At 43.2% G+C, this 20,995-nt stretch overlaps 1 protein-coding gene across 1 annotated transcript in view; it reads right to left on the minus strand.

Moving 5' to 3' along the window:
* The window catches only part of GPR157 (G protein-coupled receptor 157), a 50,422-nt gene extending 30,942 nt beyond the window's left edge, over window positions 1-19,480 (minus strand). Inside the window, exons 1-2 of the mRNA XM_082273143.1 lie at window positions 19,314-19,480; window positions 12,739-13,139 (exon numbers count right to left, since the gene is read on the minus strand). Of these exons, the coding sequence (XP_082129269.1) occupies window positions 12,739-13,121 (383 nt within the window). The 5' untranslated portion in view covers window positions 13,122-13,139; window positions 19,314-19,480. The remainder of the gene's footprint in view (window positions 1-12,738; window positions 13,140-19,313) is intronic.
* Window positions 19,481-20,995: the final 1,515 nt, after the last annotated feature.

Below are 20,995 nucleotides of genomic sequence, written 5' to 3' on the forward strand. Positions count from 1 at the left end.
CAAAAAAATCGTACAGGTGATCAAATACCACCAAAAGAAAGCTCTGTTTGTGGGAAAAAAAAGGACGTCAATTTCATTTGCGTACAACGTCACGCGACCGCGCAATTGTCCGTTAAAGTCACGCAGTGCCGAATCGCAAAATAGGCCCTGGTCAGGAAGGGAGTAAAATCTTCCGGGGCTTAAGTGGTTAAGAGTTTAATTGTGCCCAGCTATCTGTGTGTTACAGAATACCTTCCCCCTATTTAAAAAGGAAGAGAAGGGGGTATTCTGTAGTCCTGTCCTATGCTGACACAAATACTGTCCAGGGAGTGAATATTGTCACCGTAGGACAGGAAGTGTGTAACTGGCAGGATCACCTAGGTGGCAGCATTGTACTGCCGCACCCATTACCTCTATGGTCATAGTCTAACGAAAAGCACTCTTCACTTTTCCTTGCCTGCAGTAAGTCTCTTGAGACTGAGGCTTGTCTGCGTAACTGCAGTTGCAGTCAGAATAGGACGATTCCATTTGCCTGTACAAACAAGACTCACCCATGGCAACCAGAAAAATTAAGCAAGGCCAAAGTGAAGAGACATGTCAATGGGAAAAGAAAGGCATTATAACATACAACAATAAGAACCTGAATAAAGATCTTACACTAGTTTAAGGTAAATTTTGACTTCTAAAAACTACTGCAAAGTAGCTTACCCAAGAGGGATTAGTAAAACAGAAGTGGCTTGTATAAATTATCTTACTTGTCCCAATCCACTGCTTCATAGTCCTAGGCTAAATGACTGCTGGAACCGCTGATCAATTACAGGGAGTGCAGAATTATTAGGCAAATGAGTATTTTTGAGGATTAATTTTATTATTGAACAACAACCATGTTCTCAATGAACCCAAAAAACTCCTTAATATCAAAGCTGACTATTTTTGGAAGTAGTTTTTAGTTTGTTTTTAGTTTTAGCTATTTTAGGGGGATATCTGTGTGTGCAGGTGACTGTTACTGTGCATAATTATTAGGCAACTTAACAAAAATCAAATATACAGTATACCCATTTCAATTTATTTATTTTTACCAGTGAAACCAATATAACATCTCAACATTCACAAATATACATTTCTGACAGAGGGGGGGAGGTTTCTTTTGAACACATATACTCTAGTAGGTTCTGCCACCGTCCCTATATGTATAATATATGAGGGGTTGCTGGTGCCTCAGACCAGATGGGATGGGACTTTATGGGCAAGTAAAGGTGTATAAGATGAAGTAGTGAGCATTGACACTCAAAATAAGGTAGAAAAATATTAAAATACAATAGTATTTAATCTGAAAATACCGATAATATATGCAACAAACATTTGGGTGACAGTAGTGCTTGGGATAGAGGCCCAAGTGTGAGGAAGAAAAAGATGATTCCGTGGAATCAGTGACAGTAGTGTTATTGGGTGACTAAACCAGTGGATTTTTTCGTTGTCCCTTGAATGTTGATTGGGACATGGTCCTAGAAAAAATCCTAAATAGCTGACGCGTTTCGGCTTTCATGTAAGCCTTTCTCAAAGCGTTCAATCACTCAGTCAGTAATCTATAAAGGTAATACAAGGTATAATATGTAAGAATTTTTGGAACAATTCTTAAGATGAGTCTTAGTATTTGAACATAAAGCTTAAAAATTACATACATGGGTGCAGCCATTACTTCCACGCAGAGGCCCCTGTATCCGTTTACAGTCACAGCGGGAATCGTATAGTGCAGGGCCTAGGATTGTAATTGTATCTTAGTATATGTTATATATATTTCAGATGAATCATGTAATCATATATTTTATATGTGTATTCCTTCACTTACAGTTTGGATGCACTGGTGGGAGGTTATTTTCTCCAAAGTCCAGGGGGTAAATTCCCCTCTTTTTTGGGCTCAGATCTAGAGTAATAGATGAAATTGTATATGATATAAATCCAGACAGAGCTGTCCGGTGAATATCCAAAAAACGCCCAGAATTTCATAAGTGCTTGTGACTTAAAAAAAAGTGCTTAAACGGCTTTCTTAGGTGGTATAATACAGCGGTTTTAAAAGTGACTTTTTAGTGCCAAGTTTATTGAGAAGGAATGGTAGTGAGGGCTTTTCAGTCCGTTCAACTTACATGGAGTAGTCCTTTGGCTGGCGCAGTATGGTAGGTACGTCCTCTCCCCTCCGCTGGAGGGAAGTGAGGATTACCTGGCGTTCCCCGGCCTTATGAAGCCCTTCGCGCATGCGCATTGCGCATTGCACGTAGACGGGCTCCGTAACGGCGTGACGTAGGCACCATTGTCTGCGCCTGCGTGAGCTGGATGCGCACGCAGGCTGCAACCCCGTTGCTGGGGACGCCGTTTTGGCCGCCGACACAGAAAGAGGAATCATCTTCTCCCCGAGGGGATAAGTTGGTCCTGATAGTCCCCTACAGCGGTAGGGGTTACCGTGCCGGGTGTGACTGTGCGGTATACCTGGACTGATCTGCAGAATTTTGGCACACACCCTTGTCTTTACAGTACATGTTATAATTTATACAACAATATACATTCGTCATCAAATTGGATTCAAAAAAATAATATGTATATAGAAAAGATCTTTATGGAATGAAATAAAATATATATAATTAACAGCAGTATTAAATATAAGTCCACCATGGGTAGCCGTGGGTTAAGGAGGGACAGCCCTGATCGTCGGACTACAGATCGCCCCCGGGTCATGTCCCTATGTAATCGGGTTCCTAGACACTGATCTAAAAGCAGTATTAGTCTGGTGTGCTGTTTTTAACACTAATACTCAGGAAAAAAGAAGGAGGAGGGGAAGGGGGATTTGTTAATTGTGTGTATCTAAAGTCATATAGATATTTCACAATCACAATACTGAAGATCTTGAGATAGATGGATAGGCTGGTTAATCTGTCTTGCCCGAAGCGAAACCTTCAAGAAATGGGCGGAAACTTTCATTTTCATTCAAGCCAGGAGGTTTTGTGGCGTGGAGGCGTCTAATCCACCTCATTTCCATCTGAAGTAATTTCTTATTCCAATCCCCCCCACGATGTGGTATATGAATTCTTTCGAGTGCCATAAAGGTAACTTTAGGCATTCGGTTTTTGTGTTCATGGGCGACATGCCTCCCAAGGTTTCGCTTCGGGCAAGACAGATTAACCAGCCTATCCATCTATCTCAAGATCTTCAGTATTGTGATTGTGAAATATCTATATGACGTTGTATAAATTATAACATGTACTGTAAAGACAAGGGTGTGTGCCAAAATTCTGCAGATCAGTCCAGGTATACCGCACAGTCACACCCGGCACGGTAACCCCTACCGCTGTAGGGGACTATCAGGACCAACTTATCCCCTCGGGGAGAAGATGATTCCTCTTTCTGTGTCGGCGGCCAAAACGGCGTCCCCAGCAACGGGGTTGCAGCCTGCGTGCGCATCCAGCTCACGCAGGCGCAGACAATGGTGCCTACGTCACGCCGTTACGGAGCCCGTCTACGTGCAATGCGCAATGCGCATGCGCGAAGGGCTTCATAAGGCCGGGGAACGCCAGGTAATCCTCACTTCCCTCCAGCGGAGGGGAGAGGACGTACCTACCATACTGCGCCAGCCAAAGGACTACTCCATGTAAGTTGAACGGACTGAAAAGCCCTCACTACCATTCCTTCTCAATAAACTTGGCACTAAAAAGTCACTTTTAAAACCGCTGTATTATACCACCTAAGAAAGCCGTTTAAGCACTTTTTTTTAAGTCACAAGCACTTATGAAATTCTGGGCGTTTTTTGGATATTCACCGGACAGCTCTGTCTGGATTTATATCATATACAATTTCATCTATTACTCTAGATCTGAGCCCAAAAAAGAGGGGAATTTACCCCCTGGACTTTGGAGAAAATAACCTCCCACCAGTGCATCCAAACTGTAAGTGAAGGAATACACATATAAAATATATGATTACATGATTCATCTGAAATATATATAACATATACTAAGATACAATTACAATCCTAGGCCCTGCACTATACGATTCCCGCTGTGACTGTAAACGGATACAGGGGCCTCTGCGTGGAAGTAATGGCTGCACCCATGTATGTAATTTTTAAGCTTTATGTTCAAATACTAAGACTCATCTTAAGAATTGTTCCAAAAATTCTTACATATTATACCTTGTATTACCTTTATAGATTACTGACTGAGTGATTGAACGCTTTGAGAAAGGCTTACATGAAAGCCGAAACGCGTCAGCTATTTAGGATTTTTTCTAGGACCATGTCCCAATCAACATTCAAGGGACAACGAAAAAATCCACTGGTTTAGTCACCCAATAACACTACTGTCACTGATTCCACGGAATCATCTTTTTCTTCCTCACACTTGGGCCTCTATCCCAAGCACTACTGTCACCCAAATGTTTGTTGCATATATTATCGGTATTTTCAGATTAAATACTATTGTATTTTAATATTTTTCTACCTTATTTTGAGTGTCAATGCTCACTACTTCATCTTATACACCTTTACTTGCCCATAAAGTCCCATCCCATCTGGTCTGAGGCACCAGCAACCCCTCATATACATTTCTGACATTCAAAAACAAAACAAAAACAAATCAGTGACCAATATAGCCACCTTTCTTTGCAAGGACACTCAAAAGCCTGCCATCCATGGATTCTGTCAGTGTTTTGATCTGTTCACCATCAACATTGCGTGCAGCAGCAACCACAGCCTCCCAGACACTGTTCAGAGAGGTGTACTGTTTTCCCCTTCTTGTAAATCTCACATTTGATGATGGACCACAGGTTCTCGATGGGGTTCAGATCAGGTGAACAAGGAGGCCATGTCATTAGCTTTTCTTCTTTTTATACCCTTTCTTGCCAGCCACGCTGTGGAGTATTTGGACGCGTGTGATGGAGCCTTGTCCTGCATGAAAATCATGTTTTTCTTGAAGGATGCAGACTTCTTCCTGTACCACTGCTTGAAGAAGGTGTCTTCCAGAAACTGGCAGTAGGACTGGGAGTTGAGCTTGACTCCATCCTCAACCCGAAAAGGCCCCACAAGCTCATCTTTGATGATACCAGCCCAAACCAGTACTCCACCTCCACCTTGCTGGCATCTGAGTCGGACTGGAGCTCTCTGCCCTTTACCAATCCAGCCACGGGCCCATCCATCTGGCCCATCAAGACTCACTCTCATTTCATCAGTCCATAAAACCTTTGAAAAATCAGTCTTGAGATATTTCTTGGCCCAGTCTTGACGTTTCAGCTTGTGTGTCTTGTTCAGTGGTGGTCGTCTTTCAGCCTTTCTTACCTTGGCCATGTCTCTGAGTATTGCACACCTTGTGCTTTTGGGCACTCCAGTGATGTTGCAGCTCTGAAATATGGCCAAACTGGTGGCAAGTGGCATCTTGGCAGCTGCACGCTTGACTTTTCTCAGTTCATGGGCTGTTATTTTGCGCCTTGGTTTTTCCACACGCTTCTTGCGACCCTGTTGAATATTTTGAATGAAATGCTTGATTGTTCGATGATCACGCTTCAGAAGCTTTGCAATTTTAAGAGTGCTGCATCCCTCTGCAAGATATCTCACTATTTTTGACTTTTCTGAGCCTGTCAAGTCCTTCTTTTGACCCATTTTGCCCAAGGAAAGGAAGTTTCCTAATAATTATGCACACCTCATATAGGGTGTTGATGTCATTAGACCACACCCCTTCTCATTACAGAGATGCACATCACCTAATATGCTTAATTGGTAGTAGGCTTTCGAGCCTATACAGCTTGGAGTAAGACAACATGCATAAAGAGGATGATGTGGTCAAAATACTCATTTGCCTAATAATTCTGCACTCCCTGTATAGTGCTCCTCCTATGTCCCTCATCATGGAAGAAGATTGGAGATACTACACTCATCCACTTTATAGCTTGTGGCATTGTTTTTGTACAGCATGTTTGCTTTAGCTTATTTAATCCATTGTAGGGTTTAAATCAGTTAAATACATTCCAGATCCATCAAAACAAAAGACGTGCAATATCTGAAAGTTTGTTTTCTTTAGAAAGCGCCACATCGTGACCTGTCCTCTACCATCATGCTGCAATAAAGGATCCTCAATTTTGGTGTAGAAGCAAGTTTTCTCCAGAGGTCTGACATGCCCCCTGTTGAAAGCATAAGCTTTTGTTTTCATGCACCTGGAACATGTTTAGCCAATTTAAAGGGTTAGTTCACTTCTTCACAAAAAATTAAAAGGTGCTCTAACTCACAGCAGCCTCTCCAACCCTTTGGTCCCCACTGCATACACCTTTTAAACTCATCATTGTCCACTGCCCTCTCCAATTGGTATAACAGTCTAACACTTTAAAGCAGGGGTCTCCAAACTTTCTAAACAAAGTGCCAGTTTACTATCTTTAAGACTTAAGAGGGTCCATACTGTGGACAGTGGGAGTATAAAATGCCCTGGAGGAATAGACGCCCCATCCTCCTTGCCAGTGGGAGGAATAGACGCCCCATCCTCCGTGCCAGTGGGAGGAATAGCCGCCCCATCCTCCGTGCCAGTGGGAGGAATAGCCGCCCCATCCTCCGTGCCAGTGGGAGGAATAGCCGCCCCATCCTCCGTGCCAGTGGGAGGAATAGCCGCCCCCATCCTCCGTGCCAGTGGGAGGAATAGCCGCCCCCATCCTCCGTGCCAGTGGGAGGAATAGCCGCCCCCATCCTCCGTGCCAGTGGGAGGAATAGCCGCCCCCATCCTCCGTGCCAGTGGGAGGAATAGCCGCCCCCATCCTCCGTGCCAGTGGGAGGAATAGCCGCCCCCATCCTCCGTGCCAGTGGGAGGAATAGCCGCCCCCATCCTCCGTGCCAGTGGGAGGAATAGCCGCCCCATCCTCCGTGCCAGTGGGAGGAATAGCCGCCCCATCCTCCGTGCCAGTGGGAGGAATAGCCGCCCCATCCTCCGTGCCAGTGGGAGGAATAGCCGCCCCATCCTCCGTGCCAGTGGGAGGAATAGCCGCCCCATCCTCCGTGCCAGTGGGAGGAATAGCCGCCCCATCCTCCGTGCCAGTGGGAGGAATAGCGCCCCATCCTCCGTGTCAGTGGGAGGAATAGCGCCCCATCCTCCGTGTCAGTGGGAGGAATAGCGCCCCATCCTCCGTGTCAGTGGGAGGAATAGCGCCCCATCCTCCGTGTCAGTGGGAGGAATAGCGCCCCATCCTCTGCGTCAGTGGGAGGAATAGTTCCCCATCCACAGTTTGGAGACCACTGATTTAAAACAGCACTACACAGTGCTGGAGGACGTGTAATGGCTTGATGTGAGGCTCCTTTCTTCCAGGACAGTGTCCCATAACAAGGAGTTTCTCTCTGGTCTCTGCAGTCACATGACCAGCACTGACCAATGAGTGCTCATTATTGCTCACCATGCAGTACACAAAGCAGGAACTGGAGGGGTGTGGAGGGTGTTGGTAGTTAAATCTCTTTTCAATTTTTGTGAAAAGTTGAACTATTTAAACTGAGAGATTAATTTGAATTTAAATATGCCTCAATGACCCACAAAGTGTTGTTCCCCCTCCAAACACTCCCTGTTCCTGCTAGATTCACCAAGTTCCTTCTGACTTTTAAAACCTCAGACAACAATAAACAGCTGCAAGCTGGGCAGGCACCATGGTTCACTAACCCTTCCTGTAGACTTTTGAAATAATGAAACTGAACAAAAGGTTAAATACTATTGAGCTATTCTTCTTGCCGACACAAGTAAGCATGCTCAGTCAGGAACTCGTGGCAATTCTTTCAACAGATTTAGTGAGCTCACATACTGTATTTAGGTCACAAAGCCTCCAAGAGAACCTGTTACCCGTAAAATGCAGTTAGTTGTATTTACAAACATGCATACCAACTACATTCCATCTCTCTAAGTCTGCTACTTCTAAGAGTGTTTGGGGCCTTGGATTGAAATAAATATAAAAACTACACCAAAATGATCTGACCCCCCAAAGACCTCACTTTTGCTTGGTGGGTACACGCTTACAACTTATATTGCTTACATTTATCATCCAACAAACTGTAGTTCGCTGGCTAGTGGTAGCTTTTCTCTGCGCTACACACGTTCCTATATATACACCATTCGCGGTTTGCAACGCTTCCAACAATATGCATATGTAACCATCGGACTGTGTATTGTATTTTAAGAGTGACACTGCCGGTGTGGCTCTACAGTGACCCAATATTAAACTGTGTCCCACATAGAACTACAGTTGGGTAAATACAGATGCCACCCCGTTTTTCCTAATACTAAACTATGCTACAGAGTAAGGATTAGCACACTTGCCTTTCTGCTCTGTAATCCTAATATATTTTGCAGTTGATGTGCCAATTTCCTACCCAAATGACCCCCCCCCCCGCCAAAAAAAAAAAAAAAAAAATATCGGTAAGTAAATGAACTTCTCTCCTAAAATGTGTATTCATAGAGGCAGTAGATGACAGTAGACTGAAAGCTCCTCTGGGACCTGAAGAGTTGCTAATAACTTAAGCATTTATAAAGCACTATGCAATATATCAGGACTGTTTAAGTTCAAATCCAGTGTATTTTTTGTGTTATTAAACTAAATTGTCCACCTCTAAAAATTAAAAGGCAGCTCCGACTACAATAGTCCTACTCTCAAACTGTCCCCATACCACTGCATGGTCCGGGACTGGTCCTCTTCTGATGCTTGCAGTCATTCATCAAGGGCAAGGTGTCATGGACCTGCCCTCTATGGGCAAGCATCACCAGGGCACCCTGTACTCATAAGGGTGCACACAATGGCACCAATGTCATCACTACGCCATTAGGGACCACCCATCCCTGGAGAGGATTGGAAGGTTGGAAAGAGTCCTGCATTTTTTGTGATTGGTCGAAGACATCTAAAAAAAAACAAAAGTTTAGTATAAAAGAGTAAAATAAATTTACACAAGGGACTAAACTTTAAATTAATATCAACTTGCCTTTTTATTTCTAGTGAAGGCTGGGAATTAAACTTAATTTACACACAATGAGTTTTCCTCAGCATGAGGAAGGAAGCAGCAAAAAAATTTAGTTTTGTATATTTTTATTTACATTTACTTATTACAGCAGATATATAAATGCTTGTTTGAATGAGACCTGTGAAATACTTTGACAGATCATACTGGTTTCAGAACGGCATTTGCATAAGGAAAAAGGGGAAGAACGAAATTAGACCGTAATTCTGGTTAACAGCAAAAAGTTGATATGTGCAGAGGATCCCGGCAAAGTGGAGGCAAGAAAATTAAAACCCAAAACCGAAAATGAGATCTATTGCAGCTCACTGGTCCTTAGATATGGTGGCTGCATTATTTTTCTTCCATTTTCAACAGGTGATCTTGCCAGCAACACATTTTCTATCTTAGGGTGACCACAGTGTTCTTCCATAAATACAGTAAAGTGGGAAAGCGTAGTCACCCTAAGGAAACTGGCAGGATTAGCAGGTGAAGACTTTAAAAAAAAAAAAAAAAACCTGAAAAAAGAAAGCTATTGTGGCCCTCTAATCTAGGGACAGATAGGCTACAATATAATACACTTTTATTTTTGAGTTTAGATGCGCTTTAAAAAAGGGTAATTCAAGTTCTCTTGGGTTAAAAAAACAAAACAAATCCCCTTCTGGGTGATCAATGTACAATGCGAGGAGTTTAACTACCTTTGCAGCAGAATCCTACATTTTGTTGCTCTGAAAATATAGTTGTTTGTTCCACCATATCCTTTGGGTAGTGATTTTGAATGGGAAGGGGAGATCCATTATAATTAGCTGGTGCACTCTCAGTGTTCTAATGGCTGTTATCATTAGGGCCTTTATGGGCCTTTAAGTACTGCATACACTACTTTTTTCAGCACAGTGCAGCAAGAAGCAGTCCACTGCCTAACACTGCACTGCAGCCAGAAGAACTTAGAGGTTACTGTGTGGCCATTCTTAAATTTGTTTAATCCTTAGGAAGTAGCTCACCAAAAATTCCTATTGCAGGGGGTGCCTAAAGTTTGTCTTGCAGACTTCTGGGAATATCAGTGAGTCAATCACACAAGCAGGAAATTACAATTCTGGTAGTGTTCAATACACCAATGGTGTACAGAACGTCTCTAGGTAGCCATATTGCATTGAATTTTACAGAAAATTACACCGGCTGTAGAGTGAAAAGGAAAATTGAGCTTTAATAACATTTAATTACAACATGACTTATGTAGAAATTGTATATGCTACAATTTTTTTTTTTTTTTTGCTGAATGAAAGTTGTGTTATCCTTTAAATTTAATTAAAGGTGAAGATAGTATTTAGTTTAGGTTTCACTTTCTGCAATATGAACTCCTTACTGAAAGCTAATAACTCTGATCTCCTGGTGTTTAAAACTTACGGAGGTAATACTATATTTACCTTGCAAACAGAAATTAGACTGTCAAACTGCAGAACATATGGAAACTCTAAAAAAAGCAGTAAGTGTGCAACCAGATCAATATACAGATGACCATTACTGCAGTACTTAAAGGGATTGTAAACCCTTACATATATCCAGCGAAGTGACTGGCCTCAGGTGATACACAGATCAAAAATCCTCCTACATAGGTTGTACCCGTTTGTCTGCAGCCCTCTCTCCTCTATATAAAGTACAGAGATCAAAGGATTTTCCTCAGCATCAGAAGGCAGGGGCGGGATCTGACATCATACACATTGATAGCTAAAGCAGAGAGCTTAGTGAAACCTGAGTGAAGGGAAGGGACACACACACCCATGTAGAAAGACTCAAAGAAACATACATATCAGAGGCTGCCAGTCACCTGCTGTGTGCTGGAGGAGGGTGAGACCATCAACTAGGATTCTGTTGTGTCAGCTTAACCATATAGGAGTGACTCATGTAGATAGAGAGAAGAAAGCAGACAGAAATTACACTGTGCTTTGGATAGAGGCACGTACACTCCAGGAACATGCAAACGGAGGGGGGCAGAGGGTGCTCGAGCACCTGCCCTTGATGCCCAAAGTGCCCTTTTGTCAAGGCAGACATCCCAAGTCTCCCGCGAGTTGCCGGAGTCTCCCACATTTGGGCTGCGGCTCCCTGACACCCGCAAGTGCCGCCCAATGTCCTGGCTGTCAGCGTATCCCCGAGTCAGAATGAAGCCGATGCTTCCTGCATAGTTCCGACTCAGTCCTGTCACAGGCGGAGTGATATCAAATGCACTCTGCCTGTGAGAGTAGAGATACAGGAAGCATCGGCCTTGCATGCTTCCTCCAGCGCCGCTCCTCATACTCTGGCGTTGATGCGTCTCAGAGGAACCAGCAGTAACCACCAGCAGTGCCAGCCAGCAGTAACCACCAGCAGTGCCAGCCAGCAGTAACCACCAGCAGTAACCACCAGCAGTACCAGCCAACAGTAACCACCAGCAGTAAGAGCCAACAGTAACCACTATCAGTACCAGCCAGCAGTAACATCTGAGCAGTACTCGCCAGCAGTACTTTCTTTATTATTTTGTATAAAACAGAAGAAAAAGTCTTCAGGTTGGCACAACTTAAGACACAAAATATTTTTTAACTTAAAATAGTATTTTCTGTTCTGTTTCTTTTTCAAAGCTATATCATAGAATTTTTCTGCCCTATCAATACAGAATCATCTGTATTGATACACATATCAGGAAGGAATGCGTCATGATACATTCTCTATTGATATTTTGAGCACAGCCCTATTTAAAGCCTGTTCCATGTGCCCCTTTTATACTTTGAGCACCTGCCCCTCCAAAGGTCTCTGCACGGCCCTGGTACACACTATAGAAGGATATGCTTTGTTCGTTTTTTCATGTCACAGGTTTATAACCAGTTACAACTGACAGAACCACTGCGGTGTTGTTTTTGAAAATACAAACTCTGGGGCTTTTTGGGTTTACCGCCTAAACCTGCAACAAGAATGCAGTCAGTGATGTTTCAGGGACATTGGTTTGTATTCCCTTAGAGATAGTTCAAAACTTCAAATGATGCAGGAAAACATTGGAGTGGAGACACAGCTGCATTGGAGGCACAGGGGAATGCACTTGGGAGTCACAAGATTACTCTAGGGCTGGGAGAACACATGGAGTCCCTAAATTATCAGGGAACTGGAGAGCACTAGATAGCACTGGGCACACTGGTGACACTTGGAAATATCGAGGCTGTACGGAGCACACTAAATGGCACTGGTGTGCACATGAAAAGCAGAGTAACGAGAGGACACAGGGGTGCAGGTAAGCACAGAAGCAGGGAGGCTCGAATAAGCCATTGTGATGCATCACTCAAATGCCAATCATAAGAGTTGTCTCCTGATTGACCATGGTGTTGGGAAGTGCTAGCAGCTGCCCACCAGAAAGGAGACACAGTGCTAGATCTGAGGAGAGGCAAGTATTACAATGCATATATTGGGTTCTTGGTCAAAAACTTACTGAGTTGTGAAGGACGGTTATGGTCTGTACTTTACAAAAGGCAATAGTAGCCCCTATTTTGCTATATTATTATACTGGTTTGGGAGTCTTTTCTATTGTCATTAATGAAAACCAAAATTCAACTTCAATATGGAAAATGGTACCCAGATTGGACTAAGTCTAAGATTAATCTGTGTACCACAAGTCCATATATAAACACACTAGCTCTAGGTTAGTGCCTCAAAGTATTGAAGCAAAAGGGTACGCATGACAGCCAGGCAAATAGGATTTTGACTTCTGTGGTTCTCCCTTTAAGGGCAGAAAGGTTATGGCTTCTACTAACCTGATTAGATGGAACCAGTAGATCATATGCTCAGCAAGGCTCTGCTGAGAGTGCACAATAGTGATGTATAGGTAGAGGGCAACTGCCATAGTCCAGAAGAAAGAGCTGGTGTTGGAGAAAGTAGACAGGGCACCCTGGGCCACGCAGTCCCATGTTGAGGCCTGAAAGTCACGCAGGACTCCATAGAAGTAGGAGGCAGCTGATAACAGGTCTGCAACCGACAGGAACAGGAGAAGTTGACGTGGACGACTCCGGAGCTCTGGCCAGCGGATGTGGGTAAAGATGATGATAGCAGAACCCAAGAAAGACAGGGCACAAGACAGCAGAACAATCACTTGTTCGGACAAGTAAAGGTTTTCTCGTGGGATCCCCAGCCAATCCATAGAAACGTAGTACAAACCCTACAAAGAGACACAAAAGTATTAATCATACAGAGAGCAGCCTTAATGGCAAAGCACATTGTTTTTTACTTCTACAAATACGGTACTTGCTTTTTTCTATTGATAATTAAAGGCCTCATGCTCACGGGCACATGAATTTATGCTCCAAATATCCAGATTATTTTGTGCTCACATGTGCTGCCACACCCTTAACACACTACCTCTTCAATATAGGGCACCCCCCCCCCCCCTTTCTGCCCAGGACAATTTTTGCACTGAATGACAATTTCCTGGTCATGCAACACTGTACCCATATTACATTTTTATCACTTTTTTCACACAAATAGAGCTTTGTTTTGGTGTTGGTATTGTGGTTGTGATACAGCGCGACCTGTAATGAATGGAATGACGAATGTCCAGGGCAGAAACTATTGAATGTGGTTCTAAAGTCAACATTTTATTTTTTTAACCTTCATGCATTACCTTCTACTTGCTGCTCCTCCACCCCCTCCCTAAATACTTACCCGAGTCCTCTTTCAACCCAGCATTGTGCCCATCTGCAGCAGTACTGCTCTCTCTGCTCTTCCTAAAATGACATTAAACATGTGTTGGTGGGGTGAGCTTTCACCATAAGCATTCACAGTTTATGACAAGTTCACTTCTGTGTTTTCCTCCAGCAATGACAGCTCCAAGATCCTGTTAGCACATCCTCCTTGCCAGCACATCCTCCTTGCCATCTACATCAACGATTTACCATTGTCCCCAGCACCTTGTATGCCAAGAATTAGGTTGGCCATGCAGTGTACAGGAAATACCATAAAAAACACCAGTATCGATGGAAATACTTTTTTGGGCAAAAGAGAATTCTGTATGGCTCAGCCTCTCCCTACATTAGTGGTCAGCAGAAAGTCTTTTGCATTCATGGTCATTGGGACAAGGGACCGCTTACATCTTGGAGAAGGTATGTCCTTAACATTAGTGATGACATTTGTGGTTAGACAAGGAACCCTTTGCAACCTCTGGTTCAGAAAGGCTGATCTACACTTAGCCTTGGTTCACACTAGAATGCAGAGTGGGAAACTCACAATCTCTGTGCGTTTCCCGCACCACATTTAAGTCGCACTGCCCTTGCAATCTGCAGTGAGTGTCAGGGCAACCTTAACAACATGCCGAATGCAAACTGCAAATGCAGTGTGTTTGCCTGTGTTCTGTGAAAAAACCATACCCGTGAAAATTCCCTACCCTCGTCACTTCCGGTGCACCTACGTCATTGAACAGCTGAGCAGCTTAGCAGTGCGCATGCTCGAAGCTCCGGAGGGTAGGGAATTTTCACGGTAGTGTGTGCTACACCGCATCAGCTGTTGCCGCGGGTACATTAAATCATCCCCGATGCAACATGAAATCATCTCCGCTCCTACCCCTGTGACTTCCCTGATCTCGGCTCCTAAATGTAAAAGTGGCAGGTGTATGAAAATATAAATCACAGAGATTTCGGCTCCGTGATATATATTTTCATAGACCAGCCGCCGCTTTTACATTTAGGAGTCTAGATCAGGGAAGTCACAGGGGTAGGAGCGGAGATGATTTCATGTTGCATCGGGGATGATTTAATGTACCCGCGGCAACAGCTGATGCGGTGTAACGTTGCAACACACTACCGTGAAAATTCCCTACCCTCCGGAGCTTCGAGCATGCGCAATGCTAAGCTGCTCAGCTGTTCCATGACGTATCCGGAGCTGTGAGCATGCGCAGTGGTAAGCTGCTCAGCTGTTCCATGACGTATGTGACAGGAAGTGACGAGGGTAGGGAATTTTTTACGAGGTATGGTTTTTTAATGTTACACCTGCACCAAATCGAATGGTACAAAACGACCATTTGATCTGGTTGCAATGCGCATTGAAAATTGGTGCATTCATGACTTTGGTGTGATGCGGAATAAGTCCATTCAAAATGCATGTGAATTGCACAGGAATGCGGTGTGGTTCCTGTGCCACTCACATGCAGCTCATAGTGTGAACTACCTTAAAATAGGTATTCTAGCTCATCAAGTTAAATGCAGGACCTGACCAATGAGGAACCAATCCTTAATCATTACACCGGACTCCTGAAATTATTATTATTATTTTTTTTTTTTTAAATCCTCACATTCAAAATTCATAGGAGGAGTTTGGAATTCACACACTGTACCCAGCATAGAAACCATTACAGACAGCACAAGGGTACCAATGGCGGAGTATACTCTGGGCACAGGGTGAATGATAAGGGGATGAGAGATACAGGGCACAGGATTTGTCAAGATTAATATAATAGATTCATTCTTTTATGCATACAGAGATCTAAATATAACATCAGGAAAAGATTTCAACATTTAGAGAGTGCCCAAGGAGAAGTATCTACAGAAGAAGCCATTTACAGTTCCAGTAAGCTAACCCATCTGCAATCCATAGTAGCGTGTGCTCTCATATGCTGAGCCAGCAGAAAGGACAAAGGAAGAAGTAGGCTGTAGGAGATAAGTGGTTATTATTCTGAGTAGGGGATAATACACAGGATGGAGCGTCCAGCACACTAAAGCACGTCACCTGTTTTTTATTAGCTCCTTCCTCCATGGTAATCTCAGGAATAATAACACAGACTGGTTACTGGCTGACAGATGACACCGGACACAGAATGAAAGCTGCGTGTGTGTCTGGGCCATTTCTACACATCAAAGTATACAGCTGATCGTTATTTATTACTGGCATTTATATAACGCAGACAACTCACTCATTTACATACTGTACATTCATATTGGCCCTGCCCTTAGGAGCTTACACTCTAAGGTCCCTTTTCCACATGCATACATTCACATACCAGGGCCAGTTTTGATAGGAACGAATTTACCTACTATGTCTTTGGAGTGCTGCAAACTCTATGCAAATTGTGTCATAGGCAGGATCTGAACCAAACATCTCAATGCTGCAAGGCAGTAGTGTTAACTACTAAGCCAGTGTGCTTAGTCATGTACAAAGACTTTATAGTACTCTTAGCAGCATGTTTACAAGATCTGATGTTTAATATGCTGCATGCCAGGAATCCCAGTGTCACCATATCATAATTCAACACACTCCACATCCTTCCATAGCAAAAACAAAAAACAAACACAAACTTCATTGTTGGATAATAGAGATGGGTTCAGGCGTGTTTGAGTTCCCACGTGCCCGATCCAGCCAGGAATCTAAATTTTTGTGTGCACCCGCGCTAAGGAGTAAATTAATAAAATAATAAAGTGAAACAACTGATAATTAGCTGCTGCTGATTACAAACGAATGGTCCTTTAAAAAATGAATTGAGTGAGGTATCAGCGCTGCTGGACTGTATATATTAAGCAATAAAGCGCTATCCAATAATATACAAATAAATAAAATAAAGTGCTATCCAATAATATACAAATAAATAAAATAAAGTGCTATCCAATAATATACAAATAGATAAAATAAAGTGCTATCCAATAATATACAAATAAATAAAATAAAAGTGCTATCCAATAATATACAAATAGATAAAATAAAGTGCTATCCAATAATATACAAATAAATAAAATAAAAGTGCTATCCAATAATATACAAATAAATAAAAGTGCTATCCAATAATATACAAATAGATAAAATAAAGTGCTATCCAATAATATACAAATAAAGTACTAAGTGCAAACAAATCCTTATTTGTGCAGCTGCGGACCGGGAAATGTCTCTGTGCCTGTGTTTAGCGGTGTGCAGTGTTGGCTTCCTGGCGGGATCGAGCTCAAACACACCTGAGACCATCTCTATTGAAAATGTTGTTGGTCTGGCTGCCTTAGAGCTTTCTGAGTCACAGACCTAGAGTAAACATGTAGCAAGTGAAGTCAGGCATACTTGTTGCAGGACAATCACTTACGTATTTAAATAATTTGCAAATTCATATATAGAGGCAGCAATGGAAGCCAAAGGTCTTGTTCACACTGCAATGACATACATGTTTTTTTAGGACATTGCTAATGATAGTTCACACTGTGCATTTACCGGAGTTCAGGAGTATTCAAATTTAGCTGCATTTCTATAATAAAGGCCCAGGAACATGGGTGGTTTTTGGCTGCAAGGGTGGCACAGGTGCAGTGTTCAGCCCACTGCTACCAACCTGTTTAACTCAACGACAGGCTGAAATATGTGGCTGGGCGCTTAGAACGCATGTGAGATATTGTTCACAAAAATCTGTCTCCGCACGCCAAAAGAAAGTTGGTGATAATTAATTCTCTCCACTTTTGTAAGATACGAAGTGTCGGCATTTTACTTTGAACTTGGCGCATGCGTTGTACTGCAATGTAAAAGTGTGACATTTTAGAACCCCAGGAATGTGGCGCATGGGTTGCTGTCAAGATCCAAACAGTCACTGATGTTTTTTAATTCGGCGCAACTCATTAACCACTTGCTGACCGCCAGCAGTACATATACTGCGGCAGGTCGGCTGTCCTGCGAAACAATGTAACTGCACGTCACTTTGCAGGACCGCGAGTGGGGGCGCACGCCCATTTGCCACAAGGGAAGCTGATCTGCGGGTCCGGCAGCCGCGAGTGCCGCAGGGCACCTGCGATCGCTCCCCGTGGAGACACAACGGCGGTCTGCCATTGTAAATACAGCAGACCGCTGTTCTGTCAGCAATTAACACAGCCATCCTGTGTTCCTCCTATTAAGGACACAGGTCTCTGTGTTCATTCCTTAAGTCCATAACCCTCACAGTTAGAAAACACCCCCTAGGGACACATTTAACCCTTTGATCGCCCCTGGTGTTAACCCCTTCCCTGCCAGTGTCATTAGTACAGTAACAGTGCATATTTTTAGCAATGATTACTGTAGTAATGTCACTGGTCCCCCCCCAAAAGTGTCAAAAATGTCAGTTAGGTGTCTGATCTGTCTGCTGCAATCCCGCTAAAAATCACAGATGGCCGCCATTAAAAGTAAAAAAAAAAAAAATGATGAACTATAATTTCAGGGATCATTTCTGTAGGTTTCAAAGGGAGAAATGTGCTCGAAATTGTCCAAACTCACTCTCAAAGATGAATTTTAGGGCTCTTGTTGCGTAATCAGTGGTCCTCAACTCCGGTCCCCGGGACCCACTAACAGGCCAGATTTTAAGCATTACCTTGGGGAGATGCAGACTAGAATACTGCAATCACTGAGCAGCAAATGAGATCACCTGTGATGTAATTTAGTTATCTGGCAAACCTGGCCTGTTAGTGGGCCCCGGGGACCAGAGTTGAGGACCACTGGCGTAAGGAATCCCGTTGGCATGGCTGCTCCATGCAGGTGCTGCCACCATTTGATGACTTGGCCATCTTTCTAGATGGGAAGACGCAGGTGAGAGCTCATTCAGAGTTGTAGTTTGAGTGCTTAGTCTTCTTTTGTTTAAAAAGCAGCTACGTTTTAAGAAAAAAAAAAAAAAAGGCAAATCTTTCCCCTAGTTTGTAGACGCGATAACTTTTGCGCAAACCAATCAATATACGCTTATTGGGATTATAGGTAGCAGAATACATATTGGCCTAAAATGATGAAAAATTTGATTTTTATATTTTTTTTATTGGGAACGATTTATAGCAGAAAGTGAAAAATATTGTTTTTTCTGAATTGTCGCTTTTTTTTTTTATGTTGCAAAAAAAAAATAAAAATAAAAATAAAAAAAATCGCACAGGTGATCAAATATCACCAAAAGAAAGCTCCATTTGTGGGGAAAAAAGGGACATCAATTTTATTTGGGTAGTGTGTCACAACACCGCGATATTGTCAGTTAAAATAACGCAGTGCCGAATCGCAAAAAATGGCCTGGTCATTAAGGGGGTAAAACCTTCCAATCCAGAAGGGGTTAATAAGTGAAAAATGTGGAGTACAACTTCCCAATGATTTATCCAATCGTATTGCAGGATTCTGTGATCTGATTGTTAGGTTTATCATCACAATACTAAGTTCCCACCCTGACTTCTACATTGTTACTACTCTACAGGAGGAATATTTATATAAACAGAAGGGAACATAGAATCTCATCCTGCAACAAAATAACAATTCTAGAGGTAAACAAAGTAGAAAGTGACAGAAACTTGTCGGATTTGTAGGACATGAAGCGAGAGTTCCATGGAGAGGGAAGCAGTGATTGTATAATACAGGGATAGGGAGCAGAGGGAACACTGACCTGCCTCGGCTCTCCCCTCCAGCTCGGTGTCGGCGGTCTCTCCTCTCAGTCCTGTAGGGGGAGGAGCTCTGATCCGGGACATCCGGTAGGGGAAGGAGAGATCTTCTATCTGGATGGGAGAAATCTTCACCCGCAGCGAGAGACAGGAGAGCCGCACACTGCCCTCCACATCCCGCCCCACTGCGCCCTCTACTGAGCGCTCTGTGTAACACACCCTGCCTGGGGATGCCTCTAATGTCAGCGCTGATAGTGGAGTAGATGCAGCACATCAATAAGATTTCCTTCATTTCCATAAAAAAATAAAATGTAAACTCAATGATTAAAATTCCCCTAATGTTTAAGGTCCATTTATAATGCAAAGTGGTGAGCACAGAGCATAGGCTGTGCACAGGGTGTGCCAGTTGTGCCTGGGCACACCCTAATCACCTAGTGAGCTTTAGCATCTTTGCTGTGTGTGGCAGCGGGGGGGATGGGAAAGATTTCCCTCTTATCGGCTCTGCCATAAGAGAAGTGCTTACATACTTCTCTTTCACTGTGCCAGCAGGGAGATAAATGTGCCAGTGCCATATACTGTATATGTAGACACACATGCATGAGCTTTGGGATACACACCCTGATCCAATGGGCTGCGCACACTTATGGCATTGAGCCCAGGTGGCATTGATGTGCATCGGCATGCTGCATTCGGTTGCGCATTCTGGAAGGAAATGCATGAAAAAGATGCGTTGCGCTGGCAGTGCCATTCATTGTTACATAGTTACATAGTAGTTGAGGTTGAATTATAAAGACAATAGTTCATCCAGTTCAACCTGTGTAGGTGTGTGTGGATGTATTCATTTCCCATAACTCTGAATGTTGTGATCTTGGAGATGTACGTCCAAGAGTCTTTTAAAAGTAGCCATACTCCCCGCAGCTACCACCAATTGTGGAAGAGAGTTCCACAATCTTATTGCCCTTACTGTAAAATACCCCTTACGTAGCCTGAGGTTAAATCGCTTCTCCTCTAATCGCATTGTATGGCCTCGTGTCCTCTTACCTTCCTTGTGACTGTATCATTTTTATTCTATGCTGAGATCCCCGAGGAGGTATATGTAAATCGCTATCATGTCCCCTCTCAGGCGTCTCTTTTCCATGGAGAAAAAATCAAGTGCTTGTAAGCATTCTTCTTAATTAAGGTCCTCCAATCCCCTAATCAGTTTAGTTGCCCTTCTCTGGACTCTCTCCAGCACCAACACATCCCTCCTGAGGACTGGCGTCCAGAACTGGACAGAATACTCCAGATGTGGTCGGACCAGAGTTTTATAAAGTGGAAGGATTATAGTCTTATCTCTGGAATATATCCCCTTCTTTATGCATGCTAATATTCTGCCAGCTTTGGCAGCTGCAGCTTGACATTGCATGCTATTGCTAAGTCTATCTTCTACTAAGACTCCCACATCTTTCTCTATTCTTGATTCCCCCCCGGGGTGTTTCCCCCCTAACGCGTATTTTGCCTTTATATTTTTTGTCCCCAAGTGCAGTACCTAACATTTCTCTACATTAAACCCCATTTGCCATGTAGTTGACTACTCTGTTAATTTGTTCAGGTCATTCTGCAAGATTTCTAAATCTTGATGAGAAGTTATTGCCCTGCTTAATTTTTGTGTCATCTTCAAAAACTGAGATTGAGCTAATGATTCGGT

Source organism: Pelophylax lessonae (assembly GCF_965119305.1).
Source record: "Pelophylax lessonae genome assembly, chromosome: 12".
Classification (NCBI taxonomy): Eukaryota; Metazoa; Chordata; class Amphibia; order Anura; family Ranidae; genus Pelophylax; species Pelophylax lessonae.